The sequence below is a fragment of the Pyrgilauda ruficollis genome, unplaced genomic scaffold, assembly GCF_017590135.1.
Source record: "Pyrgilauda ruficollis isolate IOZ18807 unplaced genomic scaffold, ASM1759013v1 scaffold38, whole genome shotgun sequence".
Lineage (NCBI taxonomy): Eukaryota > Metazoa > Chordata > Aves > Passeriformes > Passeridae > Pyrgilauda > Pyrgilauda ruficollis.
Window position 1 is genome coordinate 2698422 of NW_024525267.1, and position 25569 is coordinate 2723990.

Sequence of the window (25569 nt, forward strand, 5' to 3'; positions counted from 1 at the left end):
ACGGATCAGCTAAAGTTCAAGGATGTGCATTCAGTGTGGGTCTGAGAAACCGGGGTACGTCCTTCTGTGATTTCTGCCACCTCTTAACCAAGGAGCCTAAAGGAAACAGACAAAGGAACAGACAAATGCACCCCAGGCTCTTAGTGGCTCATGCCATCCCCTCCTTTTTGCTTTTCATCAAGCTGCAGTGACAGCACTTGGTCCTTTGTTGACACAGCAGCCCTCTGTGATCTCCCTGGGTAAAATGCCAGCCAGTGAGAGCAGCGTGCTCCACTCGGGCATGGGGCTGGACTGGGAAATGCCGCTCTCCTGCACAGGGCTGTTAATTCCCAAAAACAACTTTCACCTTGCTCTCGGTGGGCATGCTGGCTTGTCTGGCATTTTCCCTGCTGATACATAAACTGAGGAACACCTCAAGTGTTCTTTGAGACTGCACTGATGTCTGTGAGCAAGACAGTGTCACCTCAAAGTCACCTGATGCCACATCCCTTCTGACCTGTACTGACTCCATATGGCCAAATATATTTTAAAAACAAATATTCAATCAAAACAAACATCATTAAAGAGTCTAATGACAGTAGTAAAGCTTTGGAAGGGAAGCTGAAAGTTGAGGTATTCATTTCTGCAACACAGAGCACGCGGAGATTGACGAATACTTCCCAAATTGTGCAAACCTCACTAATTTTGTTGCTTCATAAGTCAGCTGGACTGGGAAACATCCTGCTTCAGCAAGGGAACAGTCCATATGCCCTGCTAGGATTTTTCCCTAGTTTTGGAAGGCCAAATCCTGTCTTATCCACAGTTAGTGGGAGTGATGATCACCTGCTTGATAGCTCTGTGTGCATGGAAGATGTCCAGGCTGCTGCTGTGGGGGCAGCTGGGTTATAGGCTAAATGTCATTCTTTTACATTTGTCTCCTCATCACCTCCCCATGTCTTTAGCAGGTTTGCTCAGTTCCTAAGAAAAGTGCTTTGATGTTCAGTGAGATACTGAGCTGTAGCATATGTACCTTTTATTCTTGTTAGCAAAAACAGCTGTTAGGAGTGCCAACCTGTCATCTTGCTCCTTATTTAGTAGGTGCAAACAAACAAAACTATTTCAGAAGGAAAAATAAAGAAAATCCTAAACATGCTCAAGGAAGAGCCTGTGCTAAATTGCAGGCAGTACTTCAGGCACATGGATAGAATTTAGCTGGCAGAAAATCCCAAGGAAAAAGCCTATGGGATATTACATATGTGGGTGCAGACAGAGGCAGTTCAGAAGCCCTGCAGATCCATGTGGAGTAGACAGTCCTTCAGTGACTTTTGCTTGGGCACAGAGACACATCCTTGCAGCCTCATCACTTGTGGAGAGGCTTACATGCAAGTGTCCCACAAGACAAGTGGAGCCAACTGCAGAGAATCATGGAATAATAGAATGGTTTGGCATGAATGCCATTCATTAGAGCAGGTTGCTCAGAGCCCCATCCAGCCTGGCCTTGAACACTTCCAGGGAGGGAGCATCCACAGATTCTCTGGGCAACCTGTGCCAGTGCCTCAGCACTCTCACAGTAAAGAATTCCTTCCCAACAGCTAATCTAAAACTGCCTTCTTTCAGTTTAAAACCATTGCCTCTTTTTCTGTCACTATGTGACATAAAAGTCCCTCTCCCTCTTTTTTATGAGCTCCCTTTACAGGACTGGAAGGTGCTACAAGGTGTCTCTGGAGCCTTCTCTTTTCCAGGCTGAACAACCCCAGCACCCCCAGCCTTTCTTCATAGGAGAGGTGCTCCATCCCCTTGATCATTTTCATGGCCTCTCCATCTCTCCTGGCCTTTTCTTGCAGTAAGGAGCTGGCCTGCTGAGCCATAAGAACTTCCTTTCTCAACCAAGCAGTACTTCTTGCAATATCTGTTGTGGTGCAGCCAAAGCACAAAGTCTCATTTGTAAGCTGCTCTCTTCTCAAGAGAGAGTCGCGATCTGTATCACAGGAGGTGAGGGTCTAAGGCAGCAGCTGCATCCAGCTTCCCACATGCAGGGGCTGGCACTGGAAAAGCTACCCAGTTCTGCAGGGGGCAAATAAGACCTATCCATATGCTACAGCATGACATGGACAAAAAAAAGGTCTGCAGCTGGAGACCAACACCTACCATTTCACTGTGCCTCAAGGGAGGAGGAGAGATTGAGACCATGACCAGATTCCTCAGTCTTTCAAATTCCAGATGATCCTTGGAAATGGGACACAGGATGGAAAAATAGACAGCTCCTCATCCCTCCCTGCCACACTGACCTACAGGAGAATTTCCTCCTCACTTCAAATGTGAGAACATTTTTAACCTCAAGTGAGGGAGCAGGACACATCATGTGAGATCATTTATGCCCCGTGAGGTGTGACTGCTATGTCACCTGCTTCCTGACTCAAGCCATGGCAGTTTCTAGGGTTTTGGAGACAGACAAATGCAGCTCACCAGCCAAACTATGAAGTCACAGAGGAGAATTTCTTCTAAATTTCTTCTAGCCCTTCCTAGGAATCCACAAAGCTCTGAAGCAGAGGGACTACTAATATGTGCAAACAACCAGTCATCCAAGTTCCTTTCAATTCCTTTAAATGAATCATTGCACCAGACCTTCCAAACTTAATTTGCAGTTTCCATGAATCTTCCTCATTAATTTTCAATTCTTTTCATACGCTTATCAAACCACATCTTAAAACCATTTCTGTTTCTTGCCCTTAGTGAGAAATTCAGTCCTGCAATTCCTAAAGCAAATAGGAAACTAATTGCTCCCTAGAATATGATCATAATCAATTTATAAGTATTTGATCTTGTAATTTAAAAACACTACCAACTCTGCTTAATACTATCCCTCACCACCACCTTGCCAAATGCAATGAAGAGAGGAGCAGAAAGGCACGAACTCCACAGTTTGGGAAGAAAAAGCCAACAGCAGCAGTCTGGACTGCATCAGGGCTTCGACGATCAAATGCAATCAAAGACAAATCAATACAAAGTGACAGAAAAACAAAGGTTCACATGGGTTTGCAACATTCTGCAAGGCAACAGTATAGCAGATCCATCTGTATGTGTGTATATATATATATAAACATATGTATGTGTATATATATATACACACACATACACACACAGGAGAAATGTCACCCACAAGCACATTGCAGCATAGTACAGGATGGAGCTTTCTGATAGCACAGAGCCATCCACAACAAGCAAAGAAGAAACTTGTTTGAAAACAAGAACAAATATATGGCAGCAAGTGAACTGCCACTTGTGTGGTCAGCTCCTTTGGGAACAAGCAAAAACTGTACTAAAGGTATTTTTTAATCCTTGACCATGCTGGACATCCTCCTCTTAAGGAGTTATACAATCAATCAATAGGAGTTATACAATTTGGATGTATAAAGTCTCAAGAAAGCTGAAAAATCAAGATTTTAAATTTGAAGGATCGTTTATAATTTAAATTCTAATTAGATCCAAATAAAATCAAACTTGTCTTGCCTTCAATAACTACTTGAGAAATAGTGACATTCAATATGCTCCTGGGATCTGGCAACTGCCCAATGGAACCAATATCCTTGCCAGCCACACGACTGCTTTTCCCGACATTTGTTGGTTTTACCACCACCACTACCACAATATCTGTCCTGGAGCCAAGAGACCCTGGACAGGCATGATATACTAAGATAGAAACACTAAAAATTATAAAATTTAGAGAATTTGTGTATCATAACCATGAGCAACATCTGTGCCATTTATTTATGTGTCAGAGGTGGAAAAGTACACAGCAAAGAGCTTTGTAAGCATCTGTCTCCAGGTCTAAGATCATCCAAGCTGGTGATGCCACTGCTGGACCTTTTTTCCAGCTAGGACCACAGGGATCTGAGCTCCCGAGCAGCCATCCAGGAACCCTCCTTTGAGATGATGTAATCTTTTTAACCCTGTACCAAATTATTCAGCTTCAGCAAATTCAAATCTATAAATCACTATATTTCAACTAAAAACTAATTTAGTTGAGACTTTCCAGCCATCTCTATGGCACCTTGTAAAGGATTTGTGCTTCTGTGTCTCTTAGATACACAGAAGTATCTTGCTTAACTAAGAAAACATGTAGCACTGGGGAATTACACTTTTTCTGCTAATGGATGGTCACTAGGACCTGAAAGCTGCTGTGAAATCACAGTGTAAGTTTTCTCCTTTAACTCACCTACCAGTCTCCCATGGTCCCACTGTCAGTGGTCCTGACTTAATCCCTACTGATGATGCACATCCTACATGGGTAGGACGCCACTGTTTGTTATATATTTTCATAAAATAAAATCTTTCTCCTCTGAAGGCTGCTGCAGGATTTTCAATAACAAAATATAAGAGGAAATGCAGTTTTTGTGTTCCTTTTTAAAACAGCATTTTGGTCACCACTGTCACCCCAGCGACCCAGTTTACACTGGGTTCATCAGGACTGATGAACACAAATGGCAACCAACACCTTCAGCATCAGCAGCTTTTATTGGAGGTTTCCAACCCCCAAAAAATAGCTGTGCATAATCTTGCTTTGCTCTGCAACTATTTTAAGCAATGCTTATTCATCATGATACAGGTGCTGGTTACCAATATCCTGCCTGTGCGTTAACTTTCTGTATTGAGTTGTTCCCACAAGAAGAGCCAAAGCCCAGCTCTGTCACTCAGGTGCAACACAGGACGCCTCAGTGCCCCACGCAGCCTTACCTTCATAGCATGCACCACGGCCTCTGGCTTCTGACCCACCGGGACATACCCCGCTGCAGGAGAAGATGCAAGATCAGATGTCATGCGAGCTGGTCCCTGTGGAAATCAGAAAAGATACGTGTTCATTCCCCTTTGGTTGATTTAAGCAAGGAAGAAGAAAATATTCAGAAAATTTGACCACTAGCTTGTCTCAAATTTAATCCCCTTCGCCACCTTCAGAGACAAAAGACACCACCACCCCTTCCTCACAAGTCACTTGATTTGACACCATTTAAGTACCAGCACTCCGTCTAGATGAGTTCAGGCAGGAGATCACCCTGGTTTAAACACAAATTGATTCAAGAACCATTTTTTGTTCATTTAGGATAGCTTTCTACAAGGACAAGATCAAACAGTACTCATCCTTCTAGACACGGGAGCAATGCAAACAAGATGATTTTCCAGCATAAAACAGTAATTTCTGAGAAGCTGTGTTCATGAAAGAAACAGTTGGCATAACTTCATTGCTTCTCTGGCAGCATTTTCACATAGACATCAAGTACTGATCTTCAGCTACAGAGAAAATTGTGAAAGCAACCTTAAAACAAGCAGATGTCCAAACCTAATGTTGGCTGGGTTTGTTTCCAAAATGCTGGCCAGTCCTCCTGCATGAAGGATTCCATTGGGAAAGACGCCGGAATTACATTTCACAAAAGATTTCTACTGTCCAACCAGCCTTGTAAGCATTTTTCATAGGGCTTTCCTTTTTCTACAGGCATCCAGCTTGAATTATGAGACACAATATCTTTATTCAGTGAGATGCACCCTGCTTGTCCCTAATATTTTCACATTGCTTTGTAACTCCAGGAGAAATCAACAATGGAATCATTGACCAAACTTGTATTTAGCCTTCACATCCTTTAGGAAACACAAAGAATTATTATACTCGGGGGCCTCTGAAAGCAAATTAGGATGGCAGAGCGGCATGTAGCACCATCACAGGAATGCTTTCACACACAACACACGAGGCGCTCCATTCACATCTTCCCTGGGTTTAAAAACACAGCATGTTTTATGCTTTGTCTCATCACTCTGCCTTCCATGCCAAAGCCAGCAAGTTAGTTGTGCCAGAAGAATCATGGAATAATAGAAGCACAGAATGGTTTGGGTTGGAAGGGACCCTAAAGGTCCTCTAGTTCCAACCCCCTGCCAGGGGCAGGGAATCTTCCACTAAATCAGGTTGCTCAAAGCCCCATGCAGCCTGGCCTTGAACACTTCCAGGCGTGGGGCACCCACAGCCTCTCTGGGCAACTTGTGTCAGTGCCTCACCACTTTTACAGTAAAGGGAACCAACGGATGGGGCACTTTCTCAGCTCTCATTCTTCCAAATGTTTTCAGTTGTAGGGGCCTTTCTCCTTATAAAAGCATCCATGGCATGTATTAAAGGAAAAGGTGGGCTAATCCTTTAGGGCACAGACTAAAAGGCACGGAGCCTTTCAAGCCCTGGCCACTGATCTGTGCCTAACCATGACATGACCAACAGCCATTTACTCATAACAGCAACTTTCATTAACTGAGTTGCAGGTGATACACAAAGTTCCTTTGGAGAGGGGTGGCATCTCAGAAAAAGGTAAGTTAGACTTACTAACCCCATAAAAATTCTCCAAGGATATTTAACAGACTGAAAAAGCAGAACCACTCACAGGATGGGCACGGTTCTGGACTTAGTGGCAGAGTGTTACAGCTTGCTGGAGCTGGGGACACCTGGGGACACATCCTCAGCCACCCCATCCTGACATCAGAAAAGCCAGAGGCTGGGGAGGGAGCACTAGGAACTGTACAAAAACGGGGTACAAATTTTTCACAGGGCTGGTAAATGCAACAGAGTCCTTCGAGAATCAGCTTCCCACAGAGGTCAGAGACACCAATGCATGCATAATTACTCTGGTTTCACCATGAAAGATGCTTTCTTTCCATAAATGAGCAGCTTCATGACAAAAGAAAGAAGAATATTCAGGAGTTTGTGGTCATACTTGATATGGATCTTCTCCCATGGCCCTCTTCAGAACTAACACAGGAAATGCCAAACAAAGGTCTAACATCTAATATTTCTTTGGAGTTGAGGGTAATATGACAAAATAAAAAGGAATTCTGCTGGATATTGCTGCTGACAACATTTTAAATACAGTTTCCTGGCCAAACTAGAGTAGATCACGAGCTCTCCCATATGAAAGACAGCAGCAGCTTCTCCTCACATAACTGAAGGCACTAATGAGCTACAAAGCACTTCCATGATCACAATCACTCTCAAAATTATTACAGAATACAAATGAAACAAAAATGATTAGAGAGAAATGTTTTTTCTAAAGAGCTTGATCACACTTAGCCAATCACCATACTGACAAGATAAAAGCAATCTTGCAAACACAGTGATATACTGGATATATTGTATCACACAAAAAGCATTCAAAGGGTCACCTTCCTTCTCAGTCAAGGGCAGTCAGCTGAGTGGCCCCTGAACACAGGTAGAGAATTTGACTGAAGAAGGGAAAAATAACTTTAAAGAATGAGAAATACATCAAAAGAGGTAGACCCAAAACCTGTAGTCAAAGTCTAAGTGACAGATTACTTCATTTCTACAATAGGCATGATCCTTGATCCTTAGCCCCAGCCAAAAGAAAGAGATATCCCAATTGTTGAGTGCCATGCCACTGAGCCATGAGTGAACCACGTGGCCATGCCATTGAGCCCCTGCCCCAGGCCACAGACACCTCCCCACCATGCCAGGCTGGTGCTACAAAAGGTCAAACACACATGGGAAGAAGGTGGGGGAACAAGCAAGGATCTCACCAACATCCCCAGTCTTTGCAGCTATGGGATGCAACCAGTAAAAATACACAATACACACATGGCTAAGGGTGGCCCAATGTTCATCACTGCAGTCAGTGCTTCTTGTGCAGCTGCACTCTTAGGGAAGGCTCTTTCCAGACACACAAAGAGTCAGTGTTTTTTAAAGGGTTGGTGCTTCATTCCCACTGATTTCATGTGGTTCACAAAGAAGAAAAAAAGCTTCAGCCAAACTCCTATGAGCTTCCTGCACAGAGGCACACATAAAGGAGGCCAGAACTGAGGGGACTGCAGTCAGCAAGGAAAGAAGTGACAACATATCCAGCAGGATACACGGCCAGCAGGATGCATGGCCAGCCTTTGAAGGATAGAGGAGAGGAAAATGGGCTGAGTTCACCAATAGTGTTAGCTGAAGAGGAGGAAATGGAAGGAATTGGAGATAAGGTCAAGGCTGCTATATTGGAAAACTGCCAACAGTGGGAGAAGGGAGGGAATGGGAAGGAAGAGGAGGATGTGTATTTTGCCCAGCAGGAAACTCATTGAAGTGAAATGCAGAGGAGAGGGAACCAGGGATTTGAGATAGCAGATTGGAAGTAGGGCAGGGAAAATCTCAAGGAGTCAGTGTTAAAGTAGTAAGTAAAATTGCACAGATGGAGGAGATTCCTCATGCCTAGAACAGATGCATTTGGAAACTGTAGGCAAGAATTCCCACAGCTGCACCCCAGCACTCCAAGTCAGCTAATCTGAGGACCCCCACCACTACAGAAACCCATGCCCTTCCTGTTCCCTACAGTTGACATTTTCACAGACATAGGAACACAACTGACTCAGCACCCTGGCAGACAATAATAGCAAGGTTAATCTGGTTACATCCTAAGAAGCAGAAATTGCCCATATAGGCAAAAGGCAACATGGTGTGTTTTGAGGCAAGTGTCACTCTCAGTTTCCTCTCCCCGTCTGGTTTTGTCGAGCATGCAGTCTTTGTATTAGATGCACATATGGCTTTTCCACTTGCTAGGTTTTTATAGTGTTTGGTAGTTCAGAGGTGGTTTACTCTTCACCCTCAGATATGTGGCTGAGGCATTATGTAATTATATAAATGAATGTTGCTACAAGACAGCTTAGAAGTCACCAAAAATGCCATTAAAATTTATAATAGAGATGTTGAGAAATAGCATACCACCTTCAGCTGCACCCACAGCCCCAGCAAAGGAAGAGCTGCCCAGCAGTGAGATTGCCAGTCTAATTAAGGAGAGGGGTATAGGTTATGTCTCTGAGTGTCCAGATGCTTGCAGGAAGCACCTTTCTTTCCTATACACAGGGTTTATCAACCACTGCAGCTCTGAGACCCAAAGATAGCTCTCCTTAAGAGGCAAAAGTCCAAGGGAACCAGAGGCTGTGGAGCTGTGTGTGACCCATCCTGAGCTTCCTCAGCAAGTTGGTGCTTTTGCTTCTCTCCAAACCACTGTGGCTGCTCAGAACACTTGAGATTGCTGAGCCATGGGTCTCTGATGAGTTCTGTCCTGGACAGAACAGCTCTATCCCTGCTGCCAAGATGGTTCTGGGACTGCAGTGTCCTGATGAGACTCTCTGCATCCCTCAAGGGAGAATAGTGCCAAGTACCCGCATATCCAGGCTCTTTTCCACAGGGAAAACTACAAGAGTTATTCCTCTGCTGCCTCTGTGCAGACAGCAGTACTGAAGCACCACTGAACACATTTCCCTTTCAGCCCTCACTTGCTCCTCCATTTCAAGCAGATCAGTGCTGAATATTTGCTGGTATCAGTGATGGGACCAGTGCACTTCTCAGAGGTTACTGCTCCCACGTGGCATCAGTCCCCTCCCCATCCCACCCACCCCACATCATGCACACCAAAACCACAAATCCACCAGAGAAGCTCAATTCTATCTGAGACCCTCCCAGAAATCTCTCTCTGGAGCTGGCAGGGCTTGTCTCCAAGTCTGTATGGAGAGTCACAGTCCAGCTGTATAACTGACTATGAAAAGAGAGAGAAACTCTGCAGTCCCTCATGCCAGAGCATCCTTGAAGCAATATGCTACATGCAGGGGATAAGTTCCCCAATTCTCTGTTGCTAGAATAACACTGACACCCTCCAATCCAAAGCAGAAAACAAAGGAAACCAAAGTAGCCCCATTCACTGCCCCAGACAAAAACCATCAGCAAAGCAATAGTGCTAATGTGAGAAAGAAAATCCCCAGACCACAAATAGTGCCAAAGATCCTTTTCAATCTGACACCAAAAAAATGAAGAGCAGAGGCCTCAACTTGCAGCTGCTGGCAAACATCTGCTGCTGTGTCACGCCACAATGTCATTACCAGTGTTTAAGACCAAGTTTCCTAATGAGTCCTTGCTGGCTCTATCTGGCTGCATGGGATGTGGTCCAGCACAGATGCTGACAAGTACTGCCATGGACACTCCATTCCTGTGTATCTGGAGGACCAAAATTAATAAGACTCTCTGCAATAGGGCACACTGTGAAATCCCAATATGACACACCTCCACAGAAGTAAAGTAAGGCTTAAAATATGAACGTCTCTTCATAACAGTGGGAGAGCTTTGGAACCCAAGAAGAAACAAGCCTAACTGGGGATGACAGGTATCTGCTCTTTTAGAGGTTTTGGATCAGAAATTTAAAAAAAAAAAAAAGAACAAAGAAATTGTGATAAACAATTTCTCCTTGATTCCTCCAGGGATCTGAAAAGACATGAGACCTTGGGCCTGCCATCAGTTTCAATCTCTTTTTGCTCAATTATATTCTGTCTTTTAATGACACCCTTTCCTACCTCACTGACAAGAGAGCTATTCCTGATCTGCAGAAAGACTGCAAAAGACTAAGTTTCAAAACCCAGAAGAGAACATCATGCTGGTTTTACTTCAGCCAGCAGGCACAACCTAGGCTCTGGGGATGCTTCAGACCAACATGGAACATATGAGCAAATATTAATGCTTCTGAACCTCACATCTTCCCCTCGCCTTCTATTAATTTTTGTCTCCTATTTCAAAAAACAAGCATTTAGAATTCAAACCCGATTATATAAGCCACATTTTTCTAATGGCATACCTCAGATAACATTAAAGCTAAATGGAGTCATATCAGACACCGTGAAGTTTTTATTGCCGAGACAGAACACAGAAAATTACATTACATCAGGCTGTGTCAGACAGCTCACAATAAAATTCCCAGGCATGTCTATTTATCTCACAGTGGTTTTGTTTGCAACCTGCTTACCCAGATTTGAATTGTACTTGGACCCTTCCTTAGCACCTGTCACTATCCAGGTGTTTCAAATAAATAAAGGTGTCAATGCCACTCTGCAAATTAGGAACTGTTAAGAGACAAGCAGGAGGCAGTAACATGCAGTAAAAGCTCATGGGAAGTGGGTGGCAGAGCCAGGTAGTACCATGGAAAGGTGCCATGGCTGGCAGCAGTCCTGGTGTGCTGACAGAACAGGGGGCCCAGCACATTTTCATTTGTGAATGGCACATGTGGCTACAAGTTAAAGGAAGTGCCTGGAGCAGATGGGGGAAAACCAGCATCAAAACCAAGGACTGAGAGCACAAGGCCAGCCTGGCACAGGAGAAGGGAAGGCATGGAATGCACCAAAACCCCGAAGCACAGTGTCCCCATCAGAAGAGCAGCACAGGCAGCACCGAGGGCAAGCACTGCGCTCACACAGACTGATGGTCCATTCAGAACGAGAAATCTCCCCGCACACAAAGATCAGTGGCATTCCTGCGTGATCACACACCCAAAAAATCTCCTGTTACCACCAGCCTGAGACATTCCCTGGGCCCCCTCTTGTTTTGCATCCCGGGCCACATTTCCCTCCGCGTGCCCCGCCGCTGCAGAGGGGTTAATGACTGAAACAAAGAGCCAGGGTGGCTGGAGCATGACAAGACTCCCGGCTGACATCCACCCTCCCTTCCTGCAAAGTCCCTTCCCTCCCTGCCACATCTTCTCATGCCCACAGCAGCTCTGCCATTGCCACCATGTGTGGTGCTCCTGAGGGAGCCCAGCTCCTCTCAGGACCCTGCTGGGACAGGGCTACCTGGTGGCACTCTGCCAGCAGCCCCAGGGCTCCTTGCTGGCTACAAGATTTCCTGGAGGTACAAAGTGACCAGTGCCAGCTCCTCTGCAGACCACACCTTTTGTCACCCTACTGCAGATGATGCCAGACCTCTGATATCTGAGCATGGGACACCCTGACAGGAGCCAGGGAGCATCCCTACGTGTCCTGTCTGCCTGGCAGGTGATCCAGAGCACTGGTAGTGCTTGGCTGTTGTTATTCCATGCCTACTGTGCAGAAAGCCTGCCAGCACCCAGCTCAAACCCACCCACCAGCTCCTTCTGGGGCACTTAAATGGCTGCACAGTCCCAAAGACACTGCAGGGTGGGCTGCCCTGCAGCTGCAAGCACCTGACAGCCTGTCACCAAGCAGATTCTTAGACAGACCCAGCTCTCCAGCACAACACAGGTCCCTGACAGGCAGTGAGTTCAGAGCCATCAGTACTCTGTATTAGCATCTTCCTTATCAAATCAAGGGACTTTATTGCAGATGATAATCTCCTTTGGCATTACTTAATTTGCTGCCTTTAATCACAGAGAGCAGCTGGTCATGTAAACATTCAAATCCATGAATTAACTGCTGGGTCCACACGGGAGCCAGACAGAGCCTGTCTGTGTGTCTCAGCCTCCTCCTGCATCTTCATGTGCCCCCAGCATGCATGGATGTCTACTTAAGTAATAACAAGGACTTACATTAAATAAACTATTTAACTCTTTCATTTCAAACATCACAGACACCCAGCAAAAGAATGGCTCCTCTCCCTGGCAGGCATGACACAGCGCTGGCTGTACGGGCTGTGCTGGGGCACCCAAGGGAAGGGAAGATTTCAGAGAAAAACAAAGTCAAGACATTGTTTGTAACTGGATGTCTTTACAAACAGGAAGGGTGTCTCTTCTCAGCACTGAGTTGATCGAAGCTCCAGACTCGGGAGACTCCTTGGAGCATGCAGAGCCGGTGAGTCAGCCTCCTCCGGCAGCGGTGGGGAGGAGGGCAGTGCTCACTCCACAAGCTGGCAACAGCGCGGGGCAGCTGGGATGGGGCACGCCGGTAAAATCACCACCGACAGCTTCAGCGGCCCCCTGGGACTGTGAAACCCTCACCAACATGACACAGGCAGAGCAGCTTCAGCCCGTAAGCACCTGACAGAAGCAAACAGAACAAGTCTGTCCGGACAGAGCAAGAGACAAGTGCACTAACTCTGACTGACTCACAGGGGCACTGTCAGCGTAAGGATTTCCAGAGGTGCTACCACTTTTGATAAAGGAACTTGGTCAAGCACACTTGTTTTCAGAAGGAAGCGGTGGGCACTCTTAAGACCTTCATGATTTTGAAGCAAATCTGATTTGGGGATGTTGCAGGTGAAAGCCTCTGAGTGGGCAGAGGATGCACGCAGGCACAGGAGGGTACCTGTGCACATCTGCATGGCCCAATTGAGCCTGGCTGCCCTTCCAGACCTATGGCAGAGCACAGGTCTCTTGTGCCCCTGCCTTTCCCCTGACCCACTGCCAGCCCCACACAAGAGTACATGAAAAATGAGCATGAGAACCTACAGCAGATCCTCAAGGCAGATGAAGTTTTCTTGCTTCCTGTGATTACCTGTAAGGGCGGATTATGGGCACGGCCTCTCAATGCCTCTTTTGCTCACCAAAACCCCCAAATTTGTCACTGCCAAACTTTGTGCTGGTTAGCTGCCATGGGGAAAAAAGCCACCCACTGCTCAGATCCTCTTCAATAGCAGCAGATGAAGGGCAGCTGCTTTCAAAAATGGATTGGTTTGTTCTGAGCTGCTGGTGATACATCCTGAAGCTTCACCATAGCACTCCATAAATCCTGACAAACCTTTCATTTTACTTTCTCTTCCAGAGCTACTGTTGCTGCAGCAGCAAATGAGGTACCTTGAATTTCTTTTTGTCTGCTCAGTAACATCCTGGTGGTATCAGTGAAGTCAGTGGGAAGGAGCTGCCTTCTGCCACGATTCTCATGCTTCTTTCAATCATTGCTTCCCCCTGCCTAAAAAGGCACCATGGCCACCACTGATGTGGGAAGGTGAGAAATCAGCCTAGAGTCATCCTCTGACACACACCAGCTGAGCTCAGCTCACCTGACAGTGACAGGGGATGGGGACCAGGGACAGGAGAAGGCAGGGGACCATAACAGCACTGCACAGCATGGGCTTCTGAAGTAACAGAAGGGGCTGGAGGCATTTTGAGAGGCCACAATGAGATGCTGAAGATGTAAATGCAGTCCTGAGGATGCCAGAGGCACTGGGCAGCCAAGGATCTATCCCCTACCCAGGGGTTCATGTAGCACTGTGAGGGGCTGGGGGTTCCTTGCTGACAGTGGAGGGGTTGCTGTGCTGGGACACCTTGGGGTCCTGTTAAGATCTCCAGTGCACCAGGTGACTCTGCAGGGGCAATCAGTGCTCCAAGGGTTCCCCTGACTCTTCTGGGGGTATCTTCAGGACACCACAATGAGAACAGTGTGGTGATCTTTAGCCATTTCAAGCTTGACTTGAAAAGCCAGGTTGGCTTCAAGAAGCTGATCCGGTTCTTCTCCCCGAGAGGAATAGATTTACTCCCATGCAGGATGAGAACAGACTACAAGAGTTGCCCGGTGTACCCCAGTGCAGCCCAAGACCAGGCTTGGGCCACAGTAACATCTCCTTGCCTGCACCAGGTCGGTTCAGGAGCCAGCTTTGTCCTTCCTCTGCAGGGAGCTGAGGAGAGATAGACAGTTACCTTCTCACTTTTCTTCTGCCTTAGCCCTTGTACTGAACAGGATGGAGACCACTGTCTTTCCAGCCAAATGGGAGAGACAGAACAGTCATTGGGGTTGAGGTTTAGCTATGTTCCCTCACATCACCTCTCCTCACCGCTGCTCTCACAGGCTCAGCAGACAGCCAGCACTTCAGCCAAGGACTCATCATCCCTTCCCACTCCTTCTAATGGCTTCTCTTTACACCTACAGACCACAAACATTTGGGCTTGTTTTTGTAATAGCAAGTATGCCATCTGGCAAAACGAAATACACTTCCCCCGAGTATCTCTACAAGGCAGAGGTACAAAATGTGACTTGTGACAGCATGGTGGGAATCAAGGGAAGGGGCTGGTGCTGCCAGAGATATCTCCCAGGCTTTGCATCCTTCCAGAAGTGGGCACTGTAGAAAAACACAGCCAGAAACAGTGTCAGGCAACTAGAGACTCAGCAGTCCTCTAAGTTGAGTGCTCTTCACTACATAACCATGCTACTTTGCATGTTCTTATGGACCTGGTTGGTTTTGGAATAGATTTAGAAGGGAAAAAGAAATTGTGTCTCCCCAGTCTGGTCTGTAGTCTATATAGACTCCTGAGAGAAGCAGCTTTGAACACTCTAACAGAAATATCACTTTTATCTGGAGATACTTACTGAGGTCCTCAGGGCCTATATAAAATGGTTATTGCTGGGTATTGGCATCATCAGCATTGTCGTCTCAAAAACACAGAGATTGTCTCAGCTCTCACAGAGTTTATTTGCAGGTACGTTCCCCAGGGTTTCCCATCTCCAGACCCAGGATGGTCTCCAGTCACAGTCCCAGCAGACACATCCTCCTGCACCCAGATGGGGAACCACCAGGAGCTCCTGCTGGGAGCACTACAGCAAGGGAACACTACAAGCTTGGCACAAAAACGTAAGGAAGGGGAAGGTGGTGATTATTCTAACCTAACATGTCACTCACACCCACACACCTACAAACACACATTCACATGTTCACCAAAAGGTGGTCAGGGCCACTGTGTGTGGCACAGAAAACAAGGGACACTCACTAGCAAGCCCTAATGACAGCCCTGGCATCCCTCCTCATTGACAGCAAAGAAATGGGTTCTGGGACACATTTTTCACATGCCTTAGAAGTCAGTGGTTATTACAGGCGGATCTTTATCTCAGCGTCTTGCTTACCCTCCAAAAACCCTAGGAAAGCTGCTGCCTGTTGCCTCCTTTCCATCACTTTGGTCATCTTATCTACTCCTTCCTCTTGGAACCACAGGAAGAAAAACTGTGGTGTGACATTGCTGCTGTTATCAGGGAACCAGTCCTCTGCTGATGAGCCATCTGTGCTGTGGCCTTATCACAGCACAGACCTCCCAGTCCTGACACAAACCACACATCCTGGGGTGTTTACCCATTTCTTTGCTGCCAGTCACGTCTTTGGCCATCAGCACAGGCCAAAGCATCCCTTCCTCCAGAATTCCTGCTGGTGTTTTCACACACACTTTCCCACCCACACTCCATCCACACTAGCCTTAGTATTTCCATTAAGTTACTCCCACCAAAGGCAGGATTCCCATTATAAATCACAGATACACTGCTAACTGATTTTTAGCCAGCCAGGCTAGCTCTGACTGCTAGCAACAAGCTGGTTCATGTTTAATAGTGTTCTTTGCCAGTGTGGATAAATGGTTCCTCCAGGCAGTTGCTTTATGAGCTTCTTAAGGTGATGGTACCACCATAGGACCACAAGCAGCCCTCAGGTCACCTTCTCATGCCTGGGCACTGAGATGGGCCTGTGGCACAGCCACAGGGCAGCAGGCAGGTACATAAAATTCTGCAGGGAACATGTGTCCACATGGCAGCCAGAGCACCCATGAAGAGGCCAAAGAGAGAGGTGCAAGCTCTGGACCATGCCTCAGCACCCACATGCACCCTCAGCTGGGCTGCAGGGGTCTCGGATGTCCCCCAGATGTGGGGGGAGTGAGGAAGCAGCTGTGTGGGGTTTAGTGGCCAGCTGCAGTGAAACCACGACACCCAGAGGACAGATGGGCCATGGAGTCCTCAGTAGTGCATGGCTTACAGGTGCTTCAAAGAGCTCTCATCCTGGGACATCAGCTTACAGAGACCGAGCAGCTCTGGAGGCTGCTGGCAATGGGAAAAATGAAGCCAGCCTATTCAGCTTAGTCTCATCCCAGGGAAATGGCAGGTCCCATCAGGAGCTTGTTGCTGCCTCCTCTCACGAGTTCAAGCCAGAGGAAATCACCCTCCCCTCCCAAAGGACACAGGGAGCCTCTGGTACTCCATGAAATGACGCTGGGTCATTCCCAGAGCTGGGAAGACTGACTCTATGCTATCACTTCAAGCTAATATATATATCACACCTTCCCCTGCAAAGGACAGGGTCTTGTAGGCCAGACTAACCCCAAGGACTGCTGCTCCTGGATATTTGGTAACCACTGCAGACTACAGAGCAAATCTATAATTACCAGTGTGCGTGAAGTCCAATGCACAGAGCACAACTGTGAGTGTCTTCTGTTTCTGCATCTTGAGGATGCACTGGTGTCCCTGATCCAGGACACATCAGAAACACCCAGCTGTGTCCTTAACTGGGATATGCCAGAGCCCTGGAGAGATGCCTGCTCATTACCTGTGTGACAGTGACAGGGATGAGCTGGGGAACATCCCGAAGAGTTACACAGGCAGTGCTGATGATGGAACCCTGAACAGATGTGGCAGCTTTGAAGCTGACACCAATTGTCCATCACTCACCCACATGAAGCTTCTGCAGGCACAAAGAAGAATGATTTCTCACAAATTCATGCCTGCTGTCTGTTAAAAAAAGTCACAGAGAAACCCGGGTACATCTAAATATCCACTTCTGGGCATGCTCCAGTAATTCAAAGATGTTTTCATGAATCTGTGATCATTATCCTCATCACAAAAATGGTGTATTATGTCAAGCCACAAACCAAAGGGATTTTGGTAGGAATAAATAAATAAATGGTTACACAAGTATCTGAGACAATGTGGATTTAGATCCAAAGCTGTTTTTGTTTTTTCTCTATCAACTTCCTGCAAAGAAGGTAGAACACAGCTAGGGTGACAGATGAAAGTGAATGCCACACAGCATCCAGGCCTCTCCATAAATGCCAGGTGCCATCTCTTCCTTGAGGAAGGAGAGAAAACAGGGACAAGTAGCCAGGAAAGGCTCCAGCAGGCAGGACCATCTGCCACCAGCCCTCACATAGCCCCAGTGAGCTGCAGGGGCCAATGCTCAAGCAGAAAACTCTCCTGCCAGCTCCCATCCCAGCACAGCTCCTCTGCAGAGAGCTGCTGGACGTATCCCAGCCTGACTGACAAGATAAACATAAAATCATGAGTAGCAGCATTCCTTGGGGCAACCAGCACAAGCTGACTGAGCATCGCCAACCTGGAACAAAGCTGGGGATCAAAAGCCTAAAGACCAGGGAAGCAAAGCAAAATCTCCAAAATTGTAAGGCTGGCACAGCCAGACAAACATCTCCAGGTTCAAGTCTCTCTGCACTCCCTATAACGTCTCCTGTCTTCATACATGGGGCACAAAGTTAGAAAAGTGAATATTCACCTGGACAGCTTTATCCCTCTTTTTTTAGCTTGAAGCATCTCTATCCATCCTGCCATTTAGCAGGGATAGGAAGGGCATATGCTTCCATACTTGAGTTTTATTTATGCAAACTTCATTAAATTATCATTGTGCCCTTCTTTACAACTGTAAGAGATACACTAAATCTAGAATATCAGAATGACTTTTTTCCCAGTCAAGCAGCCAACACATGACTGCTCCTACAGGACCTGCAGCTCTGCTGACCAGTGTCCCAGACACGGAGCAGGGAGGCTCTCTAGCTGTGCTGCCATCAGGATTTTGCTCACATTCCTAACACTCACAGGCCACTCCCACCAGGACTCTCTGACTGTTTCTACACTCTTCCTCTAATCTGGAAAACAGTATCACCACACAAACCTAGAGGCCCAAGCAGTGAGGGAAACATCTGGAAGGCAAACACCTGGCAGGGCTCCTCAGCCATGCCTGGCACACCAGCACGGATTCCATCTTATGCAAGAGGCTTTAGTCAGGGTTCTTCTGTGGTTTGAGAAGCGGTGCAGGCAAATCTTAGGAAACTCAAACCTCATTTGTGATACAGAAAAACCTAAGAACTTACTCACTAAACAACCCTGTCCATGCACTGCCAGATACCTGGCACGCTCCATCCACAACCAGCTTTTTTACCGCAGGCACAGGGCATTTACCAAGAAGAAGCTGCAGGTGTAACAAGCATCACCCCAGCTTTAAAAGATTCACAACAGTGACTGTCAGTTGACTGAAAACCCATGCTGGGACGTTGATGAACTAAATTCAGGCAAAGATTAATGTTCCAGGGGCTCCCCATCCTCCCAACATCTGCAGGTTTTAGCTGCATGTTTTTAACTTCAGGGTGAACAATCACTTGTGAGAGCTCCCCTGTAGTTGTCACCCGCCCCCTGCAGCCATGCCCACTTTTGGGGAAAGCCAAGGCTCTGCCTGTGCAGGTAAGGAAATGTCTCTTACGTTTTGCAGGACATCTTGGTACTGTGGCAGTGACGAGAGCTGTGACTCGGAGTGGTACGGGGACAATCCTTTCCTCAGAGTCCTCAGGTCCCCCGTGCTGGACTGCTGCGAAGACAACACAAACCAGGACAGTCCATGTTAATGAGAGGAAAGAAAGCTCTGCCCCTCCTGATGTCCTGGCTTCTCCCACGACCACATCTGTCTCCTGACCTGTTCTCTTTACTTCTCCCTGCACCAACAGTGACAGTGAACACTGTAATAAAATTATTTTTCCATGTCTAGTTCTAGAGAAAACACCTGCAAACAGCTGGAGGTGAACTGTTCAAGGTCTGCTACATTAAGTGATACAGGAGGAAGGCATTTTTGTTTTACCTAAGTTCCTACATGCTCAATAAAAAACATTTGTTAAGAAGCACATAAAAAATATTTTTAAGATTTCAGATTAAATCAAAATCAGCAAAAAAATACACAAACCCCAAACAAACAAACAAACACAGCAACCAAAAAACCCACACCAGGAGACATTTACTAGAATAAGGCTTTGTAAACAGTGCTACTATCATTCACCTAAGCTTGCAAAATGTGTGTTGACAGGAACAGTTTCTTATTTGGTTATAAATTTACTTGCACCCACAGGTCTTGAACATAGTCAAATAAATGAAGGTAGTCAATATGACCCTAAAAACCAGATAAATGCAACCAATATTTGCACTCACAGGGGAAGGAGCACTGGGTGTTAGGAGTACTGAATAATCTCCCTGGGACAAAGTTTCTGCCTTGGTAATCTTGAAATTTGAAGAATGAGAAGTGTTTCTCATTTATAAAACTGCACCCAGAAAAAGCCAATACACAAGCAGCCAAAATCAAAGGTCTGGGAAAAGATTTTATCTTTATCACCAATAAACATCTCATGAACTTTTCGTATTTTTAAGAGTATCAAGCAGTGCACTGTCCTCTATTTTAAAGTTAAAAAATCATGACCTTTCAGATTTTTATGCTCTATTAAGATCTTCAACTCCCATTTGCTACAGAAATTATGTTTTCTACTTCAAAAGAACCAAAGAAAAATCATTGGAGCAATAAAATTTAACAAGAAATCTCATAAATCAGATCAATTGTATGTAAAAACCCCACAGTAACCCAAAGGCTTGAACATAACAGAGACTTTGGAGACCGTTGTCATGCACAGATCTCTGGAAACATTGGAAGTTCATTTCCATTTCCCGCTCAAAGAGAAGAACTGGTGCACTCTGAGTGGATACATTATTTTCTATCAGTGTCACATACATTTTCTTGTTGCCACATGGCCTCTTTTAGTTGATATTCAGCTTCGGTTTTATTTCAAAATGTTGTTTTCTTAGGTTAAAACTTCTACAGTGACCCAGTGCTTTCACAGTCATTCTGGAGCCCTCACCCTATCAACTTTCCTTTTATAAGCTGTGAAGAGAAGGGCAGTTCTCAAGAAAGCCATAATGAGAAATGGATGCTAGTCCTGTATGACCCAATCTGCTGGGAACTGCTGTGTCTTACATGGGGTCAAGTGGTACAGAATGAGTTCAGCATATCAGATATCTGGGATTCCCCTGAATTTACAAAGGGAGAAGATGTGGCCTGTATTTCTTTCACATTTCACAACAGAGAGTCAGAGAGAGAGAGATCTGAAGGAGATAACTCCTTCTGAAGCTGCAAAGTGACTGCTGCAAAACTGAGTTTCCACTATTCCTGGGAGGTATATAATTTCAAAGAAAGGTTAGCAGGTCACAATGGAAGATGATAAGAAGACTCTTAGTTTACTGGCAGTGTCCCAGGCATGTGATGTCTCTTGGTGGTTATCCTGAAAGGATCCCACATCTCTGCTGTGCTCCCACATCTCTGCTGTGTGCAACCCCTTCTCCACTCATGTGTGTGTGGGGACACAGAAACCTCCTGGAGAGCTCCTGGCACTGCTACCCACTCCTTTGGGTTGCCAGCTCAGGAGCTCAGGCACTCTCCCCTGACATCTGTGATGAAGGGGCAGATGTGTGGCCAAGGGAAAAGCAGAATAAAACAGCAGAGCCAAAATGTGAGGTTGTATCTTTGTGCTGGAGACCCCAGGGGTTGCAGATCCCCTCGAAGTCTCTGCTCCAGAAGAGGGTGTGTGGCTCAGCAGTTTACAGGCCATGGGTTACTCCACTGGTTACTGAGACCATCAAGATGCCACACAATCATGGGGCACCAGAAACCTGGAAACAGACCTGCGAAAGAGATATTTGCTGGACATTTGCACCCCAGAAACTTGCTGTCTTACCCCCAGATCTGAATGGGTTGGTCTACATTGGATTCCCCGTGTGTTTCATCACATTACAGCTTGTCCTCACAGAAAGTCAAAATGCTTTGTCCAGCTAAGGAAGGAAGACAACCACACCAAGTCCAGACAATATCCAGTATCACACTGCTGTTGCTAAAAACACACTAGTTTAAATTGATTTAATTAACTGCCCTATGCTCCTGCCTGGAAAAAAAGTCTGCATTAATTTCAATTTGGTTTAAATTGGTTGAAATTGTGTTGGTAAATACACAGATACAGTCAAAACTCTGCTCTAACAAGTGTTTATAATGGATTAGTTCTATTGCTTTTTTTAAAGCAAATCCCATTTAAGACTGCACTAGCGTGTGACAAAACTATTGTTAGGTTGTTTCAGTGGCTGCTGATTATGAATCTGACCTAATGCATTCAATTTGATGGAAAGATTCCCACTGAGTTCAATGAACATCAAAACGAGCTCTTAATTAAAGAACAGAAAGGAAAAAGAAGGAAAAAAATAGGACAAGAAAAAGAAAAGACATCTAAGAAACAAAAATGCTGAGCAGAGATCTAACCAGAGCAAAAACAAGGAACAGAGAGTGGGTTTGCTAGTGCAAAAAGAGTCTTCACCTGCCATTATTTATAAGACATCCCTGTCAGAGATGGGCAGAGTAAACTTTTTCCTCCCACTGTCTGTCATAAAGCCAGCCTCTTTCATGAGCCCTCCACTCAATGCAATTTTCCTTCTATATTTTCTAGAAGTTATTTGGGAATGTATCTTACTTTATTGCTTGTGGTTTTTTACAACAGGCTACCAATCACAGCTCTGCACTATTTATCTTCCCTGTGCTAAAGGCAAATGTGTGTTTTTTCACCATAGAAAGAACACTGCTTTTTCTCCCTTTTTAAAATTAAAATGGTGCAGTGACACATACTCAACAGACCTCCTGAAACATTTGCACATTCCTGGGGCTTTGCTATCAGTGTTAGAGCTAACCAGGGAAAGAAAGTGAATCCCTCATTAAAAAGCAATATGACTAATGATGCAACAGAACGAGTAGCCATTACTCCACTTAAACCTAAATTAAAAATCCTGGTATTTGCATTGTCAATTCACTCACAAAATGAAATCTCTTATTACCTTACCCAATTTTCATTACTGAGATGTAAGTGGATCCCAAATTGCTTTTCTAGTCAGAAAGACATTTTAAAAGTAGAATCCCTGATCATCTCTGTTCATCATCATTGCCGGAGATTATCTCAACTAATGGGCAACATATCTATAATAAATTATCCTTCAGGTAAAATCACTTCACATTTCTGGAGTTTCAAGGAATTTATCAGCAAAATCATTTTCATCTGAACTAAAACTCTGTGGGAGCATGCAGTCTCAACTGAACTTTTATTGGAAATGTTTCCTAAGCTGAGGAACAGAGACAGAAGGAGGGACACAGCAAAGGAGACCAAATGAGAGCTCAGGAGATTCACACATCAGTCCCCAGCAAACACCAAGAACTGGCTACTGACTACTCCAAGAGTGACTCTTGCTCTCTGTGAATATTTTTCAAACCCTAGTTTCATCCACAGTTCAAAGAGAGAAAAAAAAAAAAAAAAAAAAAAAAATCATGTCCTGACTTCCACAGTGGTACGAAAGTGCAAGCCTCAGTCTAACTCAGCACTTCCCTCCACAGCCTTGCCTCCCCCTCCCACCTGATGAGCACAGGGACAAGCCTGCAGAACCTGTGCCCCACAGTGCCAGCACTGCCACCCCACCGCCGTATTCCGACACAGTCACTCCTCAACGCTCACAAAAAATGACAAAACATTTATTGATAAATTTTTCAATCAGGCAGGACTTAGGAATGACTCCAGAAGACACCATTGGACCAAAGCCCAAGACCTTGCCAGCCTGTTATGAAACCAATGGACACAGGCATGTCCCTCCCAGCCAGGAAGGGAGTTTGGTCTACTCCTACCAGTGAGAAAACAGTAGGGCCAACAAACAAACCAAGTTTTTTAGTAAAAATAGACTGCAAACCCCACTTTTTTTCTGTGTAGAAAACAAGCAATTTGATGGGTGGAAAGGGATATTTTCGAAAACAAATAATGTATAATTTTAAATGCTTGAGATAGAAATTAAAGTCTTGGTGCTTACCAAAGACTAAAATTACATTAAAAAAAAAAAAAAGCCAAAACAAAACAATGAAAAAACAGCAAACACTTGTTCCTATCAAAGCTTTCTATCCTGCTAGCAAAAAGAAGAAATGGTGGCCTCTGACTTTTTGACCTGCTGTGCTGAGAGATTCAATTGAAAAATAACACAAATAACACAAGAAGATGGATGGTGTTTGTGGTATTTTAAGGTCAAAGTACTACAAAGAAACATTTATTTTCCTTTTCGTTTCTGTCCAGTAAAGTCAGATCAGTGCTGTGGCCATGTTGGACCAACTGTGAAGATAAAGTGTTGAAAACTTAGAGACAAGTCAGACAAATTATCTTTTCTGCTACCCTTCAGTGTTATTTCTGCTAGAAGGGAGAAAAAAGAAGACAAATATTTAATTCTGAAATACTTTGATGCAACAAAATGGACTGTTCTTAAATTAAATACAGAAAGAAATTTACTTGACAGAAAATTCTCAGCATTTATGAGAGACTAGCAAAAAAAGATTTCAATTAGAATTATGTTCTGAAGTGACCGTGGAAAATTAAAAAGCAGCACTGTCAGCTCCCAGTAATTCATGAATTAGCATTCAAAACAGGGTCGTTACATAAGTAGCCTTTAATTGAAAACACTTTTTTCTCCTTTCACATAAGTTCTAACAGATGAAGGCTGAAAAGAGATTTTTAAAAGTATTTAATCATAAATGATCAGTTTGACCCTGTGCCCAGTGGAAATATTAAAGCCTTCACAAAGGGTCACAGCTTCCCTTCTCCCCATGGGCTGTGGGGTCATTTGGGAGCAATGTGGGTGTCTAAACACGGGCATCCTGTGCCTGAGCATACCCGAGGCACCCCTGGAGCCCTGGCAGATGTGATGAAGAGCTGCTAGAGACGAGCATTCCTCCTGCTGCAGGCAGGAGCAAGGAGGGACAGGCCTGGAGGCACCTGAGGACCACAGCTCTCTCCACCCCTTTGTAACTCATTTCTAACCTCCTGCACTGTGAAAACTTTCTCTCCTGGTTCACAGGTCATTTTTAAAAACACGCAACAAAGCACCAAATTGAAGGTCCTGAGCCCCTTTTTGTTTACCTCTGGGGAGTATAAAGGGATGGCAACATGTGTTCAGAACACAGAGAATCAAGCATACATGAGTCACTGACAGCAGACTTCCCAAAGGACTGTCATTTCCAAGGGTTTATAATAATCAGCTTCATTTTCCTACAATGCAGACCCACTTGCACTAAGCTCAAGAGACAGCGGATTACACACCGCACCACTTACATGTATTAATATTAGATCTGCTTTCAACACAACCTTAGAAGAAATTATGTAACAGCATGAAATGCAAATAGATGGAAAGAAAAACTGCAAGGAACTCAATATTGACAAGAGAATATGCCCTTATTGACAACAGCTCAGAAGATTTTCTTTGGACAAATTATTATGCCACACCATCACCCAGCCCTGAGACAGACAAGCAATTTCCATTTTTCAGTGGCTACCTCTTCTTTTACACAGGATTTTCTTCAGCCATCATTTAAACATGAGAGTGAACTTGGACCTCAGCAATAGCGCAACGGCATTACACCCTGACCAAGTAAGCCCATAAGGATCTTGGCTTATGATTTGGGTAATTCTCTATATGGGAAAAGAAAAAAAAAAAAGTCTATATTAAAAAACAAAATCGCTCTTACTTCAGATTTTAGTTTCACCCATAAATCTTGGATGTTAGATGGAAAACTCTGTTGAGACCTTGGCTTTTGATTATATACATTTGTGAAGAGGAAAAAAAATGCAGAAGGTTTTATTTCAGCCCACTGTGACAGGCTGCCTTCATCTTTATGGACTCCTGCACTGCCCATTACCTGGATTACTTGTCTGTCACTGTAATATAAATTCTTAACCTACCAGCAACAATACTCTAAACCATAATTGTTCCAGTAATTGAAACTGCCTCAATTTTGACACTCAACAACCCATTGTTTGCAACTGAGTAACTAAATGGAAGATTTAGCTCAAAACCTTTTTCTGTTATTTCCTGTAGCAATTTAGCTGAAAGTGCACACTTCTCTTCACATAGGCAAATGGCATTGATCTGAACTTGGCCAAAACACAGATATTACTAACCAATGTCTTTTGCACAAGTACAGGGCAGAAATAAATT

The 25569-nt window shown here is 45.0% G+C and overlaps 1 protein-coding gene across 1 annotated transcript in view; it reads right to left on the bottom strand.

The window, feature by feature from the left end:
* CCDC85C (coiled-coil domain containing 85C) overlaps positions 1–25569 on the bottom strand; it is a 109930-nt gene that overhangs the window by 7394 nt on the left and 76967 nt on the right. Inside the window, exons 3-4 of the mRNA XM_041476330.1 lie at positions 18962–19066; positions 4714–4809 (exon numbers count right to left, since the gene is read on the bottom strand). Of these exons, the coding sequence (XP_041332264.1) occupies positions 4714–4809; positions 18962–19066 (201 nt within the window). The remainder of the gene's footprint in view (positions 1–4713; positions 4810–18961; positions 19067–25569) is intronic.